Here is a 21,821-nt window from a genome sequence, read left to right as displayed (position 1 = left end):
AAGCCTCTGTTGACTTTCTGACCATACTGGTCACCGAGTCCGGCTCGCTGATATCGACTCGGAGTGGAAGCACCGTGACATTTTCGCATGTGGCCACAATGGCACGTTCGACATCCTGAAGGGCGTCGTGGTCGACGTCTGCAATTACAACCGCTCGACATCCGTTGGCGGCACATGCCAGTGCGACAGCCCGTCCTATCCCAGAACCTGAGCAAGTTAGTCTGTGGTGCTTACTCGACCTGAGCCGCAAAGGATTGTCCCATACCACCGCCGGTCACGAGTGCGGTCCCGTTCAAAAGCTGCATTCTTGAGCGAGCGTTACCTGATCCTTCTGCAGATGCCCAAGGAAGTAGGGGAGAGGTGGCCGGGGATTCTAATATGATTTTAGTGTCTGGACATATTTGTTTCAATATTACTGCACTTATGGCAAGCATACACGGGCAGAGCCATCCACCTGATGAAATGTTGCTGAGAGCCTCGGTTCAAGATTGTGAGAGGTGTTCGTTTCCGGGTCTACAATATATAGATAGATTCAACCCTCAGGGTTTTCCAGATGGTGTAAGGGGCAGACCAGAGAGGGCCAAGTGAGAACTTTATTTCGGTCGGTGAAACTCCACGGCAATCAATTGAATTGTGGGATGGAGTTTCGCGCCGTCTATGCTGTGTACTATGCGTATGGTACCTACATGGCTTTGCAACCCACCACTTCTTACCGGCATGTTCGATTGACACTGATCCGGTGCTTTCCACTACGCTTATTGGTCATGTATCGACGACCCCTCCCTCTGTCAGATGCTCCGCGGTGCCTTCTCCAAGCTCTTCTCGCAGCGTTCGGCCATATCCGAGACAAGAAAACCTGTTGCGTCGCAGGAGATGAAGGGTTGGGGCCAAGAAACAAACAATCGTGAACACTCGGAATTTCCTTCCCAGGACTAGGTATCGCCGTGCGCAGGTATATCGCAAGGACATCTGGGATATTGAATCTCTAGCTAGGTACCACCCACCTCGTGGCTCTTCTCGTCAATCTTGAACACGACCTCACTGAGTCGTCGCTTATACTTATTTGCGGCCGCAATTCCTGCGATACCCACACCGATACAGATAATACGGATTGGACGTTTCTTGTGGACGTGATCCCGAGAGACGATGTATTGCGCTTCGGCACAGCTCCGTGACTCGAGGCTTCGATTTACACCAATCTTTTGGTCCACTGCTAAATTCAATGTATTACAGCCTGCGGCGGGCTCGCCCATGATGGATTCTAGAATCGTCTTTATTGGCGAGACAGGAGCTGTTGGCTCTGTGACTGACAGACATCAGTGCAGAGGCGAGTCAATGCGAGACTGGATCTTGGGGGCTCCGAATTGCGTTATATACCTCCTTGACCCTTTCATTCAAGCTCTGCCAGATACAGCTGATTAGACCATCTGCCAAAATCTCGCTGCTCGACTGCAAGGGACTGGTTCTTCCGCCCAGAATCACATCTCAAGCACAAAAGAGATGGTGACGCCGTCTAACCCACAGTGTGCCATGCTCGGCGTCTGCAGCAATGAAATGCTACCCGTCCCTCAGTGCCGAGGCCCGGAAATATAAGCCAATCAGAGAGGGCATGTCGTTCCGATGCGGGGATTCATTCCGAAAGCTATTTGTTTCCGGCACGGACCGCCGCCGCTTAATTAGAATAGGGCGTCAGCCTTGCACGATCAGACATGATACGTAACAGGCTGGCGCTCTGGATGAAATACCGAGTACAATCAGCCTTGACTCGTGCCGGATGATGTTCTCATGTAGTCCACTGTCCAACCTCTCCAATGTCCATGCCATGTGAAAAGACATGCTCAGGCTATAGAATCAAAATTTTGAGAGGTGGCGGCAGGCAGACATGGACGCAGAGAGGCATGGTGGACCAGCCTAAAACCAAAGGTTGCTGGGATCCGAATGTGTGAAGAAACGTGCTCAATATGAAGAGATACGTTTTGTGTTATCTATAGTGAACATCCTTCGAGATTCTTGCAGTCTGACTTCTCCTATCTCTTGTTTCCTTCGCCTGAGCACCGTTTACTCAGAACACTGTGGATGCTAGATTGAGCAGGCAATTTAGACTCGATGATCCCGATAGATTGTTCAGTCTTGCTTGTGAGATTCATTCATTTCTCCCCAACTGCGGCACGCGATTTGACAAGCAGCGGAAGCGGGCCCATAATCAATGACTGGAAACTCTTGATGCTGTCCTCGAAGGCCTCGTGGTCAAAGTCGTCGGGCATGATGACGTCGAAGTTCTGTACAATCGCGGCAACGAGAAGCCGTAACTCACTCAACGCAAGTTGCTTCCCTGCACAGGCATAAGCCCCAGTCTGGAACGGTATCCACGCCTGGGGATTGTGCTTCCAGGTCGGATCGCGGTGCGTGTCGTCCCATCGCTCTGGGACGAATTCCAGCGGGTTGGTGAAGTTCTTGGGACTTCTTTGCACCGTCAAGACATGTGTTCCCACCTAGGAGACCCTTGTTATTATACTGTCTCCGAACGGCAATAAATGTATCTGTTCAACTTGCCTGTGTCTGGGGAGGAATCATCAACCCGTCAACCTCGTGCCATACGCGATCCAGAGTACGACGTTGTTGATTGTTGGGCCCAGGTGGCCAGATACGGAGTGCCTCATAGATAACTCCGTTCAGATAGGGGCACTTCTCGGGTGCTATCAGTCGTTAGTATTCACAGAAACTGCTGCGCCTGGGATAGTCTCGTACTTAGCAAGCTCGAAGCAACGGTCTTTCCTTTCAAAGTATTGTCAACTTCATCCCGGAGCCTCGAATAAACCAAGCTGTCCCGAGTAATAAAGTAGAAAATCAATCTGCATGGACTGTGAGCAGATCAAAAATGATGTACAGACTGCCAACATACGTCGAGGTGATTGAGCTCGTATCGCTTCCGGCGATGATCAAAATAGGGGCGTCTGCTTCGACATCACGTTCTTTCGTTTTACTGTCGGTGAGGAGTCAGCACGATCGGAGCCGTGCAGCTTGGTGTGAAGACTCACACTCCGTCCTTATTTCCAGCAAGGATATGTGTGAAGATGTCGTTTGGCTCAGTGCCTTTAGCCCGCCTCTCCTTGTAGGATTGCTTGGACAGTGCCTTGAATCGCCCGGCGTATTCCTTGAAGTCTTTATTCATCGGTAGGAGATAGGCGACCGGAGACATCCATGGGACATTCGAGATAATGTTTCTAAGTCGGAGGCCACTTCTGATAGCCTTTGAATAGTAGCGCGGCCCATCTGCACCAACGTCAATGTTTGAGATCGAAGGGTGCCGTGGCGGGGTGTGGACAAGGTACCGTCATTGAGGAGGCCGAACGATTTGCTGAAAGCCAAGTCACCCATCACGTCAAACGTGACGTAGTCGAGCCAGGATCCCAGATCGATGACTTGTCCTGTGCGTCTGTGAGTCCATTTCCGGTCGAAATTGGCTCATCACCTACCATCGAACTCTTTCAATCGACCACAGAGAACATCCAGAAGCGCTATCACACGGGGTTCATAAGACTTGAGCTGGTTTTGGGTGAAACCGTGATCCCACATGCGCCGGCGGACTTTGTGGTCGTGCCAATCGCGAGTATTCGGCATGGCGACCCCCGAAGAGCCATAGACGGATCCGTCATGATACGGTCCTTTGGGTAGCCTGGAGCCTTGAGGCCCATGTAAGTATTTGATAGAATTGACGTCTCCGAAGGACAACTCATTCGGCCCAATCCGGACTATGTCACCGTACTGTCGAAAAGAGTCATCAGTTAGCAGGCTCAAGCCATCGACGCAAGGGGTAGGGGGCTCGGCACCTTGTCATGAAGCGCTGGAATGATTTCGTGGAGCTTGCCGGTCGAGGCCCAATATGCACCGGTCCATTTTGTTAATTTCGCGGACCATGGCCCCGGGAATCGCCTTAGCGGATGGAAGAAAAGGCGATATAGCGAAATACTGAGTCTGGAGCCAACCATCACCAACTGCAGACCCATGGGAATTTCGACCTTCAACCTACCCCAGTGCACCGAGTTCAACAAGTGGAAAAGTGAGGATCGTAACCACGCTTGACTTGGAGCTTTGAGAGCCTAGAATGGCAAACACGGTGAAGATAGCCATCGTCCCCAGAAGGTCGCGGGTGAAACTCCTATCCCGATACGACGTTATCATTCAAGCCTGGAAAGCATTGGTCTTGTGAGAGAACGGTATGCCCCTACCGTATTGTCGGCTCATATCGATTGTAGACCATGTGCCGAACCTGGCAACTCGTTAAGTGGCATATCACGAGTTTGAGTCAAGGATCTCACCAAACCAGTTCCTGTACCGGCGACGATAGCCATTGCGGGAGTAACATGTATATTACTCAAGTAGTCAGACATCGCGGTGATAGATGTGGAATGTGGAAGATATCGTCGAATACAACAAAATCCAAATCAGATTGTGTATCGAATGGGAGGACACAAGGAGTCGATGGTATGATAACTTAATCCTACGCATTTGGACCAAGAACTCCTCTGAGGTGAAATTCATACGACTATACCACTCGTGTCATCCCCATCGAGGTACGATTCTTACGTCCTGACACCTCGGTAGTGCTATCTTACAAGGGCGTTCCGATGGTCCGATATAGAACTTGTCCTTTCCGCGCCCAATAAACAATGTAGCCTAGGTGATCGGCACGAGTTATCCTCCGGAGTCTGTTCATAGGCCAATTTTCTTTCGGAAGCTTGCAGGGCGTCACGTTTGATTCGTGATCATACCAAGCAAGTTTGCAGCGCCGCCGTATCTCATCCAGCGCATCTTCTCTAACAATATGAGTGCCATCTGCCACATGACGCTTTTCCTTTGCACATCTTTCAGGAGTCTGTTCTTGGCAAGACTTTCAAGCCGCAGAATCCAAGTTGTGAGATCACGCTTTCGATAATGCCGACATCTCGAGTTGCTTTGGTAACTGGTGGCGGTGAGTGCGTACGGGTCACGAGTTCTTCGAAAGCCGACTTTTGCACAGGCACCCGCTAACTGTGGAGATTCCTTCTAGCTTCCGGAATGGGTCTGGCAGTTGTCGAGAGCCTTGTCGATCGAGGATGGGGGGTTACCATCGTAGACAAAGATGGCAGCGCCGGAGAACAGGTAGCAAAACGATTGGGCGCCCAGGTCATGTTCCTTGAAGCAAATGTGACCAGTTATGAAGAACAAGCTCAGGCATTTACGGCGACTTGGAGACGATGGAACAGGCTCGACCTTGGTGGGTTGCCTATCTCCCGTTGTAGAGGCCTCGCTGATATATTGCTAGTGTTTGCCAACGCTGTACAATCCCTGCTAAGCACCTGTACTCGGACATCTTGGCTGACATTGGAAACTACCAGGGAATCTCTGACCGGACGGACATCATTGAACCGGCGGAGGAACGGGACGACGGTGCACCCCCGGAACCAGATACGTTGGTTATGGACGTCTGCCTCCGGGGAGTCGTGTATACCAGCTATCTAGCTCTTCACTTCTTCCGTAAAAACGAGTCCAAGGAAGGGAGCCTCGTGATGACTAGCAGTATCGCGGGCATCTACGCCGCTCCCGGTGTTTCAGTCTACGGAGCGTCGAAACATGGGGTGGGTCGATGCCTTTCACGTCCGACTTTGGAAGGTTGTAAGCTGACTGAGACGGAATAGGTCATTGGACTCACTCGGTCACTAGCCTACAGACTCCAAAGGCGTGGCGAGCGCATTACGGTTAATTCCATTTGCCCAGCTCTCGTTGCTACAGGACTGGTGAATCCGGATTTGGTCAAGAGGGTACCAGAACAGTATATCACCCCGGCGGCGACGATCGTCAAAGCTGTGCTTGGATTCGTGGAAGATCGTGGTGTAACTGGCGAAGTCGCGGAATGCAGTGGAAAGGAAATCTTCTATCGACCAGGTCTCCCCTTCAGCAATGAAGGGTCAAAGTGGTTGATGACGGGTGGTCTAAAGTCGTTGCTGGCGCCAGGAGAGGAGCAGGCTGTCAGAAAGTAGCACATAGATATCAGGCTGAGCAAAGCAAATGCTGACAGTCACCACCATTTATAACCCGCTTTTTGAGGACCTATAGAGCACTGTATCCGCAAGAGAGATGATTGATGAGTAGCGAAGCCGATGGCACGGGTTCCTGGGTGCATTGAACCTTGCTCACCCCCGCTTCTCTCCTCTCTTCTACTTACTAGGAATATGATATACCCAATAACACGCGTTCTAGGCTTCAGCCATGAGTAGACTTATGATCTTCAAGCTAGACTTCTGCATCCATTGAAGTTGGAAGGTCACAAGGGGCCTAGCCGAGGGTCTCTCGATCTTGACCCCGCAATCCCCCCGGATTTCTTGACCCCTTAAAACCCCAGGTACATTCCCTCCCTCTTTGCAATTTGACGGCCTTAAAGTGCCCTTTCCATCACAAGCAGCAAACAACGGACAATGTCAGACTTGCAGACCTCTCAAATGCCACATTCGAGTGCCAAGCGCCGGCCATATGCGTCCAGAGCCTGGTAAGCCGGAACGGGGTTTTTGGTAAGGGCCTAGCTCGTCTAACCTCGATCAATTTTACTAGCGTTGAATGTCAAAGGCGAAAGACCAAGGTAGACCTCTCTGCAGCTTTCTTTCATGCCTCCGTATGCTGACCGCAAGATTAGTGCACCGAAGATCGACCTTGTCCCAGCTGTCGCGCCCGTGACGTCGAGTGCAAGTCGACGGAAAACGACACAGACCAACATGTCGCACCAAAGCGTCCGAGGTTGAAACCCAGGGCCTCGTAAGCACTCTCACATCACCATTCTCTGGATGGAAGCCCGGCCTTAACCGTGTCGAATAGCGACACTCTGGCACGACAGACCCTCTTCACAGGGACTCATCAGACGATGGCGCCCCAGAAGGAAGACAATGCAGCTCTCAAAGAAGAGATACGAAGGCTTCGTCGCGACGTTGATCTTCTCTCCAAAGCCAACAATGTAGGTCAATATACCATTGCCCATGTCGTCCTTGCTCTTAGAAGTCTAGGAGAACGACTCCTTGCAACAATATCGATCCGATCCCGCGATGAATGATGCTCAACCGCAGTCGGACTATCTCTACCCGTTGGAGGACCAAACGACGTTACCCCCAGACGAGGACAAATTCGCATCGTGCTCGCCTTGCACAGACACATTCAATCCCTCAAACTTGTGGGCGAGCCCGGATGCTATTGCAAATAAGATCAGCACGATCAGAGGCACTATCCTTCCGGACTCCCTAGTGAGGGACTCGAGCTTTCTGAACAGCGGCAAGAGGTTTACGCTGACCTTACCTTCGCCTGCGCACCTGCGCCGTCAAATCGATCTTTATCTCCGCGAATTTGGCGATTGGGTTCCCTTCTTCCGCCACTCCAAACTGAAGAAACGAATCGCCATAGCCCTGCATTCGGTTTCATACGGCGAGCGCCGAGTGACGATACACATCCCCGAGCAACATTGTACCACTTTCGCGATCCTCTGCAATATCCTCTCCAATGCCGAGACTGTCATGCCAACCAACAGCTCGATCGATCCAAATACCGGCCAATACTGGTTTCTCCTGGGCAAACGGCTAATGGAGACATTCGAAGACATGGTTGGAGACTCTGTCGGGCTTGTCGTCTACCATGTGATGGCTGCTGGCAGTATGATGGAAGCTGAGAGGCTCCGCACGGCCGCAATACACACCATTCGAGCACTGCAAGGGGCGTTGAGCATCGGCCTGAACGATAAGAACCGCTGGAGACCAGAGCCAGACGACATCGTCTCAAACAGGTGTTTGTGGTGGGTTCTGTACTTCCTGGAGAAGCGGGTACACTACAAATGCGGCGCTCCTTATCTCCTGCGCCCCGCGGACGTCAATGTGGAGGACACTCTCCGGATATGTGGCGAGTCCGAAATCGACGACGCGAAGCTCGACTATATAGAAGGCATGATCAGCTACACGAGACTATGGACGTCCATCTGGTCCGACTTCCTGGCGCCCAACGCCAGGTTCACCGGGAAATGGTCCGAAGTGCAAGTCGCCGACGCCAGAGTGATGATCGGGTATCGTGAGCTTGCGCCGAGTCTGCTGTGGGAGACCGATCAAGTCCAAGAATGTATGGCTAATGGGGCGACCGAATCCGACATGCGTCAGAAACTGCAAACATTCTTGGTGAGTGAGGCCCCGATTGCCACGGCGTTCGAGCTGTACTGATGGAAAAGATGAAGTGGCACCAATCTCTACGGTTGATAATCCGGCAGACGCGAGTCTCGTCCGCCCGGGGCGATGTCGAGCGGCAACGATCGTGCTTTAGCATCTGCAAGGATATTGTGGCAGCCATCGCCAGCTACATGAAGCACTTTCTCTGCATGCGGCCGATCGGGTATTTCTTGACCTGTTCGCTGGTCGATTGTATCTTCCACCTCAAACAAGATCACATTGACCAGTCGACCTGGCTCGACCAAACCGAACTACAGAAGGTTTTCGTCGAAATCGCCCGCTTGCTCGAGACGCTGGCCCTGTCGGTGGGGTCCGCCCAACGGGCTCTCGCCGCGTTGCGTTGTGTGCTCATCGTCCCCAGTGACGTGGACTGTGGGCTGGAATCAGAAGACATCCCGAGCTTTCTCGAGCCTGTCCGCACCGGAACGCACGACGCCTTCACAGAGAGAGACCGCGATTTCCTAGACGAATACTCCGACACGAATATCGCAGAAACACTTAATTTTCTGGGTCTCATTCCAATGTGATGTCTGCGGCAGACGAGAGTGTGCAGGAACGAGCTAGGGTCACTGCCCAAAGGGGAGAATGAAGGCTTGGGACAAAAGCACTCTGGAAGACTTGGGCCAGCTTCGACCAAGCTTGACTTCAATGACAAAACTAGTGTATATGCATTTTGGAATAGGTAGCGAAAGTCAACCCTTGACTCCGGTCCATACTAGACGATCTCCCAAGGAGTGTCTGAATTCCGGATAAACGGCGTCAGCCTCTCCACCGTTCCAGCGACGTCGGCCTCTGTAAGTCCATTGCCCAAAAACGCCCAGCAGTCGTCTGGGTTTTTGTAGGTGATTTGGTAGTGCTCAGAGAGGGGGGTCCGCAGCGTTTTGAGCAGGTGCAACAACGACCCGCCCCAGATGTAGACGCGGCCTTCGGGTTTGTTCTTCTTATACCAGCTATCCAGAGAGGCCAGGGTTAGCCGGGAGACAGTGCCACCACGTTGAGTCAGAAGTCTGGTACATCAAAACGATTCTACCATGATTGGAAAGATGGGGACGGGTCGCACGATCGGGTGCACTTTTGCTCACCTGCGACATTTCTCGGCCCAGACGGAATACTTCGCGTGCCAGGCGTCCATGTGATTGTTGAAATCGGTCGTGGGTCCCTGCTTCACTTCCATGCACCGAATCTGTTGCCTTTGCATTTTGTCGATGCATTGGATTGCATATTCGATCTGGACCTCGTGCTGTAGAAGACGACCGGGTGCTCAGTACGAAAGAATGCGTGGGTTGAAGGCGACCTCAAAGTGGATGACTTACCGATGGAAGCGCACAGCCCTGTCCCCAGTTTCCCCTAGGACCGTTGATCACCCAGTAATTCGGGAACCCTGGGCCGGTGATGGAGCAGTAGATGTTTGATTCCTATATCCTGCGGTCAATCCTGCTCTTACCCACGGTATCGGTGGGGATATAACGAGAAGGTTGTCGCATTTACCTCTGCCCAGTGTTCCTGCATGACGATGCCATTGACGCCGATTATTTTGCTGGGAAATCTCTGTCAGACTATTTGCTGTGACGATAAGAGTTTGTGAATACTGACAAATGCGGCACGTAAGCGGTTTCAAATCCCGTTCCACAAGCGATGATGTCTACTTCGATTTCCTGTCCACTGGCAGTCAACAGGCCCTTCGGTGTGATCTGGACAATTTCTTCGTGGACAGTTGAGACGTCTACAAGGCACGGGCGGTCAGCAACACCCCATCTCGAGGGGACAGAGGTCACATCATAGACCTACGTGGTTGAGCAAGGGTCTCGAGATAACCTTCCCCAGGCTGCAGGTGCATTTTGTCAGTGAACCATGAGAGCCCTGCGTTTCTCCCGTGCTCACCGTCATTCTCCGACAACCGGGAGACCAATCTGGAATCAACCTGCCGAGCAGTTCCTCGTGGCCAGGACCCAGCTTTTTCAGCATGTCGACCCTGAAGATTTTTTTGGCAGCTTCATTGTCCGCTGTACCACGCAAAAAGACCGAGAACTTCTTGCCCATCTTGGACTCCAGTTCTTTGCGATAGGCGAGATGGAACTCTTCGTCGTCCCGGAAGGACTGTTTCTCGTCCTCGGCGTAGTAGTGCCTGCCAATGATGGCGTCGCGGTCGGATGTCTCCAACTTGTGCGTATCAGTGGGGATTTGAGGAGAGATCCAGAACCTGTTCCGCATGAAAACAGTCAAGGACTTTGCTCCTGCAGCAGCGTCAGCACGACAGTCGAGTGGTAGACACAAAGACGGACCCTTTGCGAGGCTTGGGACCATTTGAATAGAGCTTGAGCCCGTCCCAATGACGGCGACTCTCTTGTTGGTTGCGTCAATTGTTTCGTCCCAGGCAGCCGAGTGCGCCAGCTTGCCGCCGAAGCTGTGCAAACCCTCAATGGCGGGCCCTACCCTCAATCATCAGAATCTCTGGTGTCAGGAGGCTGGCACAATGTAACTTACACTTCCACTTGTTGACGACCCCAGATCCGTTGATCAAGACATTGCACCGGTCATGGAATACATGGCCGTTATGTCGCACCTCAACATCCCCTTGGAGAGTTTCCCGTCGTCAGCGATTTCTCCCATGGGAAAAGAGTGACGCTGGCGACCATGGTAGCCATGCACGGCTGACTCACAAGTTCCTTCAAGGTCGTCCCAGGTTGCGCTAAGGACTTCGTGCTCGAGTTTCACAAAGGGTTCTAACTCATACTTCTTGTAGAACCTCAAGAAATAATCCTGGATCTCTCGACTACCGGCGTAGAATGCAGACCACTCCGTGTTCGGCTCAAACGTATATGTGTAGCAATGTGCGGGAATGTCACAAGCACAGCCTGAGTCGGAAGAAAAAGTGATACAGTCAGCCTGCTCAAAGACATGAACCGTAAAGATGAGCGATTTGACCAACCTGGATATCGATTTTCCCACCAAGTGCCTCCAATTTCAGGGTTCCTTTCGAGAGTTAGCAGGATGATAATTGTCATTCGCCGTCGGGAACTGCATGCGATTACTTTTCATAAAGAACGAGTTCGTAGTTCTGAAGCATCAATCTGGCCTTATAGGCCATGAGAAGACCTGATGCTCCTGCTCCGACATGTATAATCTTAATATGGTCCGGTTTGGAGTGAACTTGGTCTGCGATATCAATGACTGGCGGTGGCGGGTCCAGGTGAGGCATCTTCTCGAACTGGCGCTGGAAGATTGAAAATGACTTTGCAATGTCTGGAACGATCAAAATGTAGTCAAAAGTGGTTTATATCAGCAAGCGCGAAAGGGAAGGCTACATGGCGGTCATAAGTGAGTGCTATAAGATGGGCTGTGGATACGACTGCCCTGTTACCTCCCACCAGCCGATTACCCAACTTGTTAGTCGTTCCTTTCGCTTAACTAGGCTTCCTGGCTCCTTGAAGAAAGCCAGAGACCATCTGCAAAGGTTGGACATGTTGTTTTCTCGACCTCGGCGCGAGATTGCAACAAGAATGCTCACTCCTCCACGGCCACTCTCACCTCAGACGCTTCCGCGGCATTTCATTCCGAGCAATCCATTCCGTAAAATCCAGAATCATCTCCCCTCCACCGGCAGAAGCTCCTTTCACAGCATTATGCCCTGGCACGGAGCAAGAGAGCATTATGAAAGCGAAATAGTCGACCATGTCATTTGTGACAGTATCTGTCTAAGTTGCGCATCGATGTGGGAGCTTCTGAGCAGAGTGGGGCGCTGAATACCCCGTCTCGAACAGACAGTTACAGACGAGCCCCTCGCCGAGGAGACCTATGTCGATCCTCGAAAGTGACCAGCTACAGTCAAAATCGACAGCTTGGGGAACTCATACATCTCGTCTTAGGCATTTTCAGCATGATGACTATTTAAATGTTGTAAGCCACATACAGAACCTGAAATGGCCTCACAAGGCTGCCGATCATCATCGGTCGCTCTACTCCCCTGCTTTTCTAAGACGATATGTCTTCAACGCCATCAAAAGCTTCTGAAATTGCTCTTCATCTCCATTCGATGGACCTACACAGTTTGCTGTCTCAGCCAAGATAGGGCCCTCAAACTCCGCACATTGGTTATTGGCCACGAAAAGCGAGTTGCCGTGGTATTGCGGATCTGTTGCTAATTTGCCCACCGCGAGGGCAATCGCGGAGGCGGGCTGGATCGGTACACCCACCGATTTGAATGTGTCGAGAACGCCTGCGGTGATGGCAGACTGCGTCCACCCGGGAGCGACCACGTTGAGACGAATTGGAATCTTGGGATACAGCTGCATCTTCATGGCTCGCAAGAATCCAACAATGCCGTGTTTGGCGGAGGCTTGGCCCGCTCGGTCAGTATATTTTGGCAAATGGTAAGGAACGTTGGAGAAGTAGGGGACAACTACTGACTGTAGGATGCTGAAGTCACTCCCTCGTAGCCAGCCCCGGACGCAGTCATGACGATATTCCCACCCGGTGGCTGTTGTCGTTGCATATGGTAAACCGCCAAAGCGACAGTGTTCTGGCATCCAAACAAATTGATCTCGATTGGACGCCGGCTGGGCTCCAGAAGCTCCCCTTCGTGTTCCCTCAGGTTCACGTAGTCCGTCACGTCGGCAACTCCAGCGTTGGCAAACACAACGTCAATCCGTCCGTAGCGATCCATGCCGGCTTGGAACACGCTCACGAGATCCTTCCACGATGAGACGTCGGTTTTGAAGTAAAGAGCTCGAGGTCCCAGTTCATCGGGGGGCTTTTGAATGTCTGCGACGATGACCGCGCGGGCGCCTTTGTCTAGAAACAATTTTGCTGTCGCGAGACCAATCCCAGATGATCCACCTGTGATCAAGGCTACCTTATCCTTCAAGCCCTCGAGCTCTAATTCATCGATCTTGAAGTAGTGCATTGCGATTACAGTAACCAAGAATGAGCACAAGGGAGACTTGGCGTCTTTGAGAACGACTTGGGCAGCTTTTGGGCTAATATAATGTTCGAGCTGTGCGTTGATGATGGATACTGTTGAGGTATCCACTTAAATAAAGAAACTGCTTGGGGCCATCAAGACAGCAAGTTAACAATCTCGAGGGACAACAACGGAAATCCCAGTTCCTGAGGTATTTCTGTTAGGCACAGAGCCTTGGATTATGTGTATAGCGATAGCAAGGGAGTCGCTTAAAGGAGAGAAGGAACAAAAACGTGATGGAAAACAGGACTGTAGACAGACCAACACATAATTCACGACACTTAGTGCCAGGTATTTTGGTCAAACTTGTCATTTCCTCGCGCCGAGGCCTACTGCAAATATACCTATTAATTCGGCCCTCAGACATGGTGGATCAAGCTAGTTCCAATACACAATTTACACTCTATCACAGTGGAAGCTCCGAATACCCTCTGTCCAAACGGGTGTTGGTCCGAAAGGAACTCCCTAAAGGTCCGCGGGAAATAGGACCGGAACAGAGTTGTCGGCTTGAGGGAAGCGCTTCCCGGCGATTTCTCCAGCGGTGCAGAGTGTGCCGCTAAGTAGACCGCCAGCAACATGTTGCCTCTTCCAGAATGGTCACTCTGCGGCTCCGTATTCTATCGTATGTCTTTTCATGTCCCGTAAGAGTTGCTCAAACTGCTAAATCAATCACAATTCCGAATAGCGACCCTTGCTGCCATAATCCCTTTTAGAAAAGAGATCAATTGCAAGAGTCTCAATTGTGGGCCCTCACTGGGCTCGGCTGCAGTATTCGTGAATAGACAACAATGCGGGGTATGCCCAATCACACCCGTACGCAAGCTGCAATTTCCAGAGGATGCTGTGCAGAAGCGCTTTATGATTGTCCTGTTTTGAGGCTGCTGTTAGACAAGCGAAGAGTGCGCACACGACTGCGACCCCCTGAATGCTGCCCGCAAGGCTGAGGATGGCGCATATCACGTGGGTTCTGCAGCTTCGCAACTCAAAGCGTCGCTGCCCATATTGACAGCATGAGATTCATTTGCGACAGCGGTCGTCTCACCACGGCCGCCACGTGCATTACCCATTGTTGACCATGGAAACTTGATTTTCAGGAGAGTCGCTTTCGGTGCGTCTTGACAGCCTGGTTTTTGGTCTTTGCGGCATTAAGATTTTCCGAAGTTTATCCTTAGACCCTCGGCTAACGTTCTACATATGGCTTACTAGAGTCGTACGGAGTAGCGCGCGCGTGAGCTCCGACATCGCGACCTGCATGCAGCCCCTCGCTAACCAAATGTCGCCGCTGACCAGCCCAAAAAATTTATGTCCATTGCCGGTATGCAGCAGGCTTTTTCCTTCTCAAAAAATCCAGCATGTCGACTCTTCGCTCAGTTCAACTGGGGAGATATCACTCCAACTTGGCGGATTCGTTTCGCCCTCAGATCCGCTACTGCTCGGTCCGAAGCGACGAACTTCCACTACACCTACTAGCCCTCGATTCTTCCCGATCGTAAAATCCTGACTCGTGTGCTATCTTTTCTCAACCCTCCCCATCCCGCCTGTACGCCTATTACCATGTTATTCTAGGTATGTTGGAGCCCCTCCACTCCCCCCTCCACTGCAGGATGATCCCATTTTGTATATTTTATTAGATGTTAGACTTCATAAGCAGTTTTGCTGAAAACCTTCGGGTCTGATGGTGGCAGAATCTGGCGCTTTGCACCGCAAGCACTCCGTTCGAGGATCTGTTTCGGCTGACATCTTGTCCAGAATTGCGCAGACCCGTGGTCAAAATGTGCGGTATTCTCGCTTTAATCCTCGCCAACACTTCCTCGACCGCCGCTGCCGTCGACCTGCACGAAGCCCTCTATCTCCTGCAACATCGTGGGCAGGATGCCTGTGGAATCGCGACGTGTGCGACTGGTGGAAGGATATACCAGTGCAAGGGCAATGGTATGGCGGCCAAAGTGTTCCATGATGGCGCAAGAGTAGTTGATCTTCCTGGTTTCATGGGTTTGGGCCATCTGAGATACCCCACGGCAGGGAGCAGTGCGAATGCCGAGGCGCAACCATTCTATGTGAACAGTCCCTATGGCATCTGCCTTGCGCATAACGGCAACCTGATCAACGCCCCCGAGCTGAAGCAGCACCTGGACTTGGCGGCTCACAGACACATTAATACCGACAGCGACAGCGAGCTCATGCTCAACGTCTTTGCCGATGAACTCAACGAGACTGGGAAAGCCCGTGTGAACGAGGACGATGTATTCGCAGCCCTCAGCAGGATGTATGAGAGATGCAAGGGTGGCTGGGCGTGCACAGCAATGATCGCAGGTTATGGGCTCATTGGCTTCCGAGATGCATTCGGCATCCGGCCCCTCGTTCTGGGATCAAGGCAATCCGCCGACGGCCCTGGCAAAGACTACATGATGGCTTCGGAATCGGTGGCTCTAGCCCAACTTGGCTTTGATGTCATACGGGACATTCTGCCCGGAGAGGCAGTTATCATCCAGAAAGGCCACGAACCGCACTTTCGGCAAGTCCAGCAACGCAAAGAATACGCGCCTGATATCTTTGAGTATGTCTACTTTGCCCGTCCCGATTCGGTCATGGATGGGATCAGTGTCCATCGGAGCCGGCAACATATGGGCCTGCGGCTTGCAGCACACGTCAAAAAGGTCCTCAGTCCTCAAGATCTGAAAGACATTGATGTCGTCATTCCTATTCCCGAGACCTCTGTCACTTCTGCATCGGTCGTGGCTGAAGCTCTGGGCAAGGAATACTGCCAAGGCTTTGTGAAGAACCGATACGTTTTCCGAACCTTTATCATGCCGGAGCAGAAAGCACGACAAAAGGGGGTGAGGCGGAAGCTGAATGCAATGGCCATGGAGTTCCAGGATCGCAATGTTCTATTAGTGGACGACAGCATTGTTCGAGGCACAACCAGCCGCGAGATAGTGACGATGGCTCGAGAAGCGGGGGCGAAGAAGGTTCACTTTGCGAGCTGCGCCCCTCCAATCACCCACGCACACATCTACGGTATCGACTTGGCCTCACCATTTGAATTGGTTGCCCACAACTATCACGGCCCGGAAGCAATTGCAAAACACATTGGTGCTGATAGTGTGATCTATCAGACTCTGGATGATCTGAAGGCAGCATGTGTTGATGCTGCTCGAGAAGCAAAAGCGCGCGACGCCCCGAGCAATTTCGAGGTCGGTGTGTTCTGTGGGACATACATCACACCCGTTGACGACGCCTACTTTGAGCACTTGGAACGAATTCGAGGGCAAACCCGAAAGCTAAAAGTCATTGACGAAGCCAGACGGGCAGTTGCCCAAGGAGTCGCCGGCGAGCACCAGATCCAGCTGGCTACGAATGGAGCGGTGGTCACGGAGAATGGCAAGGTGGTGCCTGCGGTCAATGGCAATGCACACCAGCAGTCCATTCAGACCGATGTCGCCGGCTCACACCGTGGTTCTGCCGTGTCCTTGGGCTTCGAGGATGAAAGTCCGACTGTGCGAGATCGCATGGACATTTCCTTGCACAATCTGGGAGATTTCCCCCGAAATGAGTGAAACTGAACGGGCCGGCACATCAAAGGGTGGCATTAGTCTGCATTTATGGGCGTGCAAGCGGAAGATCATAGAAGGAGGTAGTCTGTCCAGATTCAGACGAAGGATTTCTATCCCATGCAACTGTCCAGAGGGCATATTGAGAGTGACCTCTCTTTTTTGGTGGGCGCTTTCCATCTCTTCTGGGAGAAAGAGCAGGTGCCACTGCCGTTGTTCATTCATGCACCAGGCGCTCCTACCCACTCATCAGGAGTCATGTTGCCAAGGAGTCTATATTCCCCCAGCTCTTTGCAAGGCTCCCGTTCTCCCTTTTCTTCATCTTCAACTCACTTCCCTTGCCCTGCGCCCAGATTCCTTTGCTGTCTCTTTGGCGTTCTCCGACCCGTTGCTCTGTTCAGTTATCGGTGAGCCTGTCTATCATAACGTCGCCATCATGTATTTCCTGTTCCTTCTGCTCAGTGCGCTCCTCAGCAGCGGTTGTGCTCAGTTATACACACCCACGGGCAGCAATGGCAATGGCGACATCACCCAGCCAGGCCCGTGTCCCGCTTACTTACCCCCCTTTCCCGGCTTCGAATTCCCTCATCTGATGGTACCAATTTCATCCACCAACCCTAACACTGCCTTTCCCAACACTAACACCCCATACGTCACGGCCGCGGACATTGAAATGATCTTCAACTTTGACATTCCTACGTCCCGCAAGGGCCAGACTTGCACCATGGAATTCCTGTTGCCGAACAAGACTGAATTGAGCACATCTTCGTTTGAGGTCGCAGGAGTTATTGGGTCATACGTTTTCTCTCTGTCGGTGCTAGGTGGAGGGGCAGTGGAGGGCAACACAACATACAACAATCAACCTCTTCAAGCCAATCCGCACGGGTTCCCAAGGACCCTACACATGGAGCCGGGACACGCATATGCAATTGGCAGCACCATATGCGTGCCGGGCAAGATCAGCATCACAATGAGCAGCCCTGACAGCAGTTTGACGTGGTTTCAAGACTGGAACCAATGTGCAATTGGGATCTTCATCACCTATTCGCCATGAATATGACTTGTGCTTGGGAGGGGAGATTACACAGTGCTGGGAGAGGTTCGCAGGATCCCCAGCCTTGTGGCTAATTAGTATGGAATATGGAGTGGCATTCTTTGGGATGGATATTAGTTAAGGTTAGGGCGGCGAGCGGGTACCTTAGCGAAGGCCAGCCATCTGCATTTCTGGGTTGCATGAACTGGGGTGACGGAGGAGGCTGGGGCTTGCAGTAATACTAGGCTTACGGAGCACTCTGTTCGGCGCACCCAGCTGCCTAAATTGGGGCCTAGACGCCGCCTGGCCATAGGCTGGTTAGGTGGTTGTTGTCCCGCAAGCGCCTATCAGGAGGGGGAAAAGGCCCCAAGCAGGCAGCCCACCATCACCAGAGTTGCCCGGCAGAGTGGAACAAACTCTCGTCCATGGTCCTCATCCCAATGCATCTCTTGTTTCGGTAGCAATGAAGCTCACTATTGCATCCATCTACCATTCCCTGCCTCCCTTACACCACCTCGATTTCTTCCCTGTACGTATTTTGTCGCCGCCGTCAGAATTTCGATCCCGAGCTTCCTGCCTCCTGTCTACACCTCGAGTCGATGGAAGTCTCGTTACAAGAACGCACATCTAGACGCAGGCGACCTTGCCCAGCACTTGACGCCAGGGTAAACAGCAAGCGCCGACAGCAAGACTCGTACACCATGTCATCTTGACCTTTCTCCGAAACTCTCTTCTCGACATTATAACCATGTCGCGGCCGCCTGCTGCTCGCTCTTCGGTCGCATCTGGCCTTGCGCCTCCACCACCTCCAGGCTATCCCGTCAGTGCCCATGGCTCAACTGTCTTCGCTCCTCCTCCCCTCTCTGCCGCGCCCACAAACCTAAGTCGTCCACAATCACGTCTCGAGCCACCTCCTCTGGCTTCAACAATGGGGCCTATGCCTGGCACGCTTGAAAGACCCATCCATGGCCCCAAAAAGCGCCTGATCGTGACCTGCGACGGAACTTGGCTCGACGCTGACAACGGCCTTGTAAACGGGCATAAACAGCCCCCATCGAACGTCTCGCGCATAGGTTGGGCAATCAAAGACACATCGCGCGACGGGATCCCTCAAATCGTGAATTACCAGGCTGGCGTCGGAACCATGGGTGGCCCCGCGGCACGTGCAGTCGGAGGAGCCACAGGGTTGGGGTTGAAGGAAAATATGCGCATGTCATACACGTACCTGGCTGTGAATTGGCGCTCCGGCGACGAGATATTCCTCATGGGGTTTTCTCGTGGTGCGTTCACGGCGCGGTCGGTGGGCGGCATGGTCGGCGCATTGGGTCTACTCACGCGAAGCGGGCTGCCTTATTTCAACGAGATTTTCGAGGACTGGGAACACCGCGCCGACGATCGATACGTCTCACAGTTTCCTGACATCCCATTCCCCGAGAAGGGAAGATTTGACGACCGCTACGTGCAGGAGTTGGCGCGGCGTGGATTGACAACGTTGAACGTCCCGATCAAGGCGATGTGCTGCTGGGACACGGTCGGTGCTCTCGGTATCCCTCGCGTGCCCTGGCTTGAGAGTCTGAGACTACAGCCGCGCGGCATGCATGCCTACGAATTCTACGACACGACATTGCACCCGTGTATTGAGAACGCGTTCCAGGCTTTAGCGCTGGACGAACGAAGAGCTCCGTTCACTCCGGCGTTGTGGGAGAAGCGGGACAATCACAGGACGAATCTCGTCCAGTGCTGGTTTCCGGGAGCACATAGCAACGTTGGTGGCGGCTACGAAGACCAGCAGCTGGCGGACATCACCTTGGCGTGGATGATCTCGAAACTCGAACCATTCCTGGACTTCAGGCCGAATTGTCTGATGGGACTGTGGGAGGAAAATCGCACTTACTACAAGCAAACGAGACAGAAGACGAGATGGTGGAGTTTTGGCGAGATATTCGATACCGTCAAGGGACTTTACGCATTGGCCGGCGCGAAGACGAGGACTCCTGGGAATTACTTCCGCTCGGACCCTAACACGGGACGGACTACCAGCAAGAGATTACGCGGGACCAACGAGTTCATCCACGCCTCTGTGCGCGCGAGACTGGGGCTGCAGGGCCCGGGAGTCCAAGATCGTGGCAACTACGATCCACCTGCCCTACGAGATTGGACGTTCGATGTGGAATATGTCGGACCGGGGCACGGCGGAAATCAAGATGGATTGATGGTGATGTGGAACAACCACGGGCACTCGTTGCGGGGGAAGGGGGAGAAAGGGGGGCAGGACAGGATCCCCGAAGAGAAGCTGTCCGAAACCGAACTGGTGCTCTTGAGGCAGAGTCCTCGTGTCTACGACTATGTCACGCAGTTACGGCCGACTGGTGGACCGGGCGGGAAGAGGAGATCTCGAAGACACGGGCAGAATGGTATGCCGAACGGACCGGGTCCGCCTCCGCCAGGAATGAGCCCATACGGAGTGGGTGGAATGCAACAGCCCCCGCCTGGGTCTTTTGTTGGAGGCCCTCCGCCACCGCCTGGGGGCATGAACGGGAGACGCAGTGGAAGGTCACTGAACGCCGACGCCTCGCCGGATAGCGACGACAGTAGGGAACGCGACAGGGCGAGACGGCACCGGAGACGACGAGAGAGCGGAGATGCAGATCGCCATAGACGGCGGCGCAGTCGCAGGTATGATGATGATGAGTAGAGAATTGAGGGCTGAGAAGGGTGTTTTTTTTTTTTTCTCTTTTCGCTTTCTTGATTGCAAGGCAACGAGGGATGAGAGCAATAATGGCATCGCACCGTGAATGAGGATTAGGGAGCGTCAAGACGATGGTGAGGGTAGCGAGTGGTGGATGGATATCATGACGATAATGACGACGATACCCAGATGACATACTGCATGTGTTTGCATTTAGCACGGGGCGCATGTACAAGCACCGGCGCAGGTACTCCGTAGATGACAAGCAAAGGGCACGAGCGATCATAGGACACAAACACATCCAGGCACGCACAGAGCACAGATACCGTGAGTCGTGAGTCGTGAGACCAATATGCAAATGGGGCTGGGTGGTGCTCATGGGAAGAACGGGTGGTGTATTTTGTCTCGTCACGTGTGGGTATCAATTGCGCACTGGCTGCTGTAGCCTGCCGTATAAAATGGGACCGCCGGCTGTATGGACCTCCGTATCATCTCATTCTGCCCATTCAAACAATGGCACAAGGTAACAACATCATCATGATCGAAGCAATAAATCAAATGAAGCCAAAGGCACCAGCACAGCCCTGGCCCTTGGTCGGCCGCTGCCACAATGAACCTTTTCGTCTCGCCCGTGGCTGTGCCCCTGCAACAAGGACTGTCGAGTCCGCCAATGAATTGGGCCAAGTTTCTACCATTCGCTCTTGGTCGGGCATGGGGGCCGTTTTGTCGCCAGCCATACAAGCAGCCAACAGACTCAGCCTCACCATTTCAATCCCCCCCATTTTTCTCTCTTTCTCTTCTCATTCCGTTCTCAACCTCTCTCTAACCTGCCTACTGCCTTCTTCGGGAATAGATCGTTAATTTCAAGCCGGCAAAATATGCTGGACCTGGCAGTATCGAGGTCGACATCGCCGCTTAACAAAACGCAATATGTCACTGGCTGGAAGTCGGAGCCTGACAGCCGCGGGACATGGACGCTTCTGTACAGCTGTCTCTTCACCCTCTTCCTTTGTGTCTACTCGGCAATCCATATCAACATTCCTGCGCGAGGAGATTCTGGCAACGCTCAATTCTGGCGAAAAGTCAAATGGGTTGTGGTTGCAATCCTTGCCCCCGAGATTGTCCTATACTCGGCATGGCAGCAATACCACCTCGCTAGCTCCTTCTGCGCCGAACTGTACAACGTCAGACTCGAACAGGCCGGGCTGCCGCCGCTGTCGACGAAGCTTTTGTGGCAGAAGCTTACATCCATTTCCGGCTGGCTGGAGCTGTTGAGAAAGAGTCGGGCTCCTTCGGAGAAAAGCACTTAAGCTGAGGTGGTGTCGTCGCCAGCTCCCCCTGCGGTCTCACTCACGTA

General features: G+C 52.8%; 5 protein-coding genes across 5 annotated transcripts; 4 read left to right on the top strand and 1 right to left on the bottom strand.

The window, feature by feature from the left end:
* Positions 1-989: 989 nt before the first annotated feature.
* Positions 990-1,253, bottom strand: PV07_07202 (uncharacterized protein; the record flags this gene model as incomplete). The annotated part of the gene is made up of 1 exon (XM_016394265.1): positions 990-1,253. One exon carries the CDS (start codon positions 1,251-1,253, stop codon positions 990-992), a length of 264 nt encoding a protein of 87 aa, XP_016247684.1.
* A 13,710-nt stretch (positions 1,254-14,963) lies between these two features.
* Positions 14,964-16,748, top strand: PV07_07201 (amidophosphoribosyltransferase; the record flags this gene model as incomplete). Its single annotated transcript, XM_016394264.1, has 1 exon — positions 14,964-16,748. One exon carries the CDS (start codon positions 14,964-14,966, stop codon positions 16,746-16,748), a length of 1,785 nt encoding a protein of 594 aa, XP_016247683.1.
* A 430-nt stretch (positions 16,749-17,178) lies between these two features.
* Positions 17,179-17,796, top strand: PV07_07200 (uncharacterized protein; the record flags this gene model as incomplete). Its single annotated transcript, XM_016394263.1, has 1 exon — positions 17,179-17,796. One exon carries the CDS (start codon positions 17,179-17,181, stop codon positions 17,794-17,796), a length of 618 nt encoding a protein of 205 aa, XP_016247682.1.
* Positions 17,797-18,226: 430 nt separating this feature from the next.
* On the top strand, positions 18,227-20,508 carry PV07_07199 (uncharacterized protein). Its single transcript, XM_016394262.1, has one exon. It carries the CDS (start codon positions 18,524-18,526, stop codon positions 20,468-20,470), a length of 1,947 nt encoding a protein of 648 aa, XP_016247681.1. The 5' UTR covers positions 18,227-18,523; the 3' UTR covers positions 20,471-20,508.
* An 834-nt stretch (positions 20,509-21,342) lies between these two features.
* On the top strand, positions 21,343-21,774 carry PV07_07198 (uncharacterized protein; the record flags this gene model as incomplete). Its single annotated transcript, XM_016394261.1, has 1 exon — positions 21,343-21,774. The coding sequence occupies one exon, from the start codon at positions 21,343-21,345 to the stop codon at positions 21,772-21,774; it is 432 nt and encodes a 143-aa protein (XP_016247680.1).
* Between the last annotated feature and the right edge of the window lie 47 nt (positions 21,775-21,821).

The sequence above is a fragment of the Cladophialophora immunda genome, assembly GCF_000835495.1.
Source record: "Cladophialophora immunda strain CBS 83496 unplaced genomic scaffold supercont1.4, whole genome shotgun sequence".
Taxonomy (NCBI): Eukaryota; Fungi; Ascomycota; class Eurotiomycetes; order Chaetothyriales; family Herpotrichiellaceae; genus Cladophialophora; species Cladophialophora immunda.
The sequence above is the reverse complement of the archived record's forward strand: the minus strand, read 5'-3'. Positions and strand labels throughout refer to the sequence as shown.

What these genes read in the sequence shown, in the direction of transcription:
- PV07_07199 (XM_016394262.1), top strand. Translation starts at nt 18,524, where the DNA reads ATGTCGCGGCCGCCTGCTGCTCGCTCTTCGGTCGCATCTGGCCTTGCG.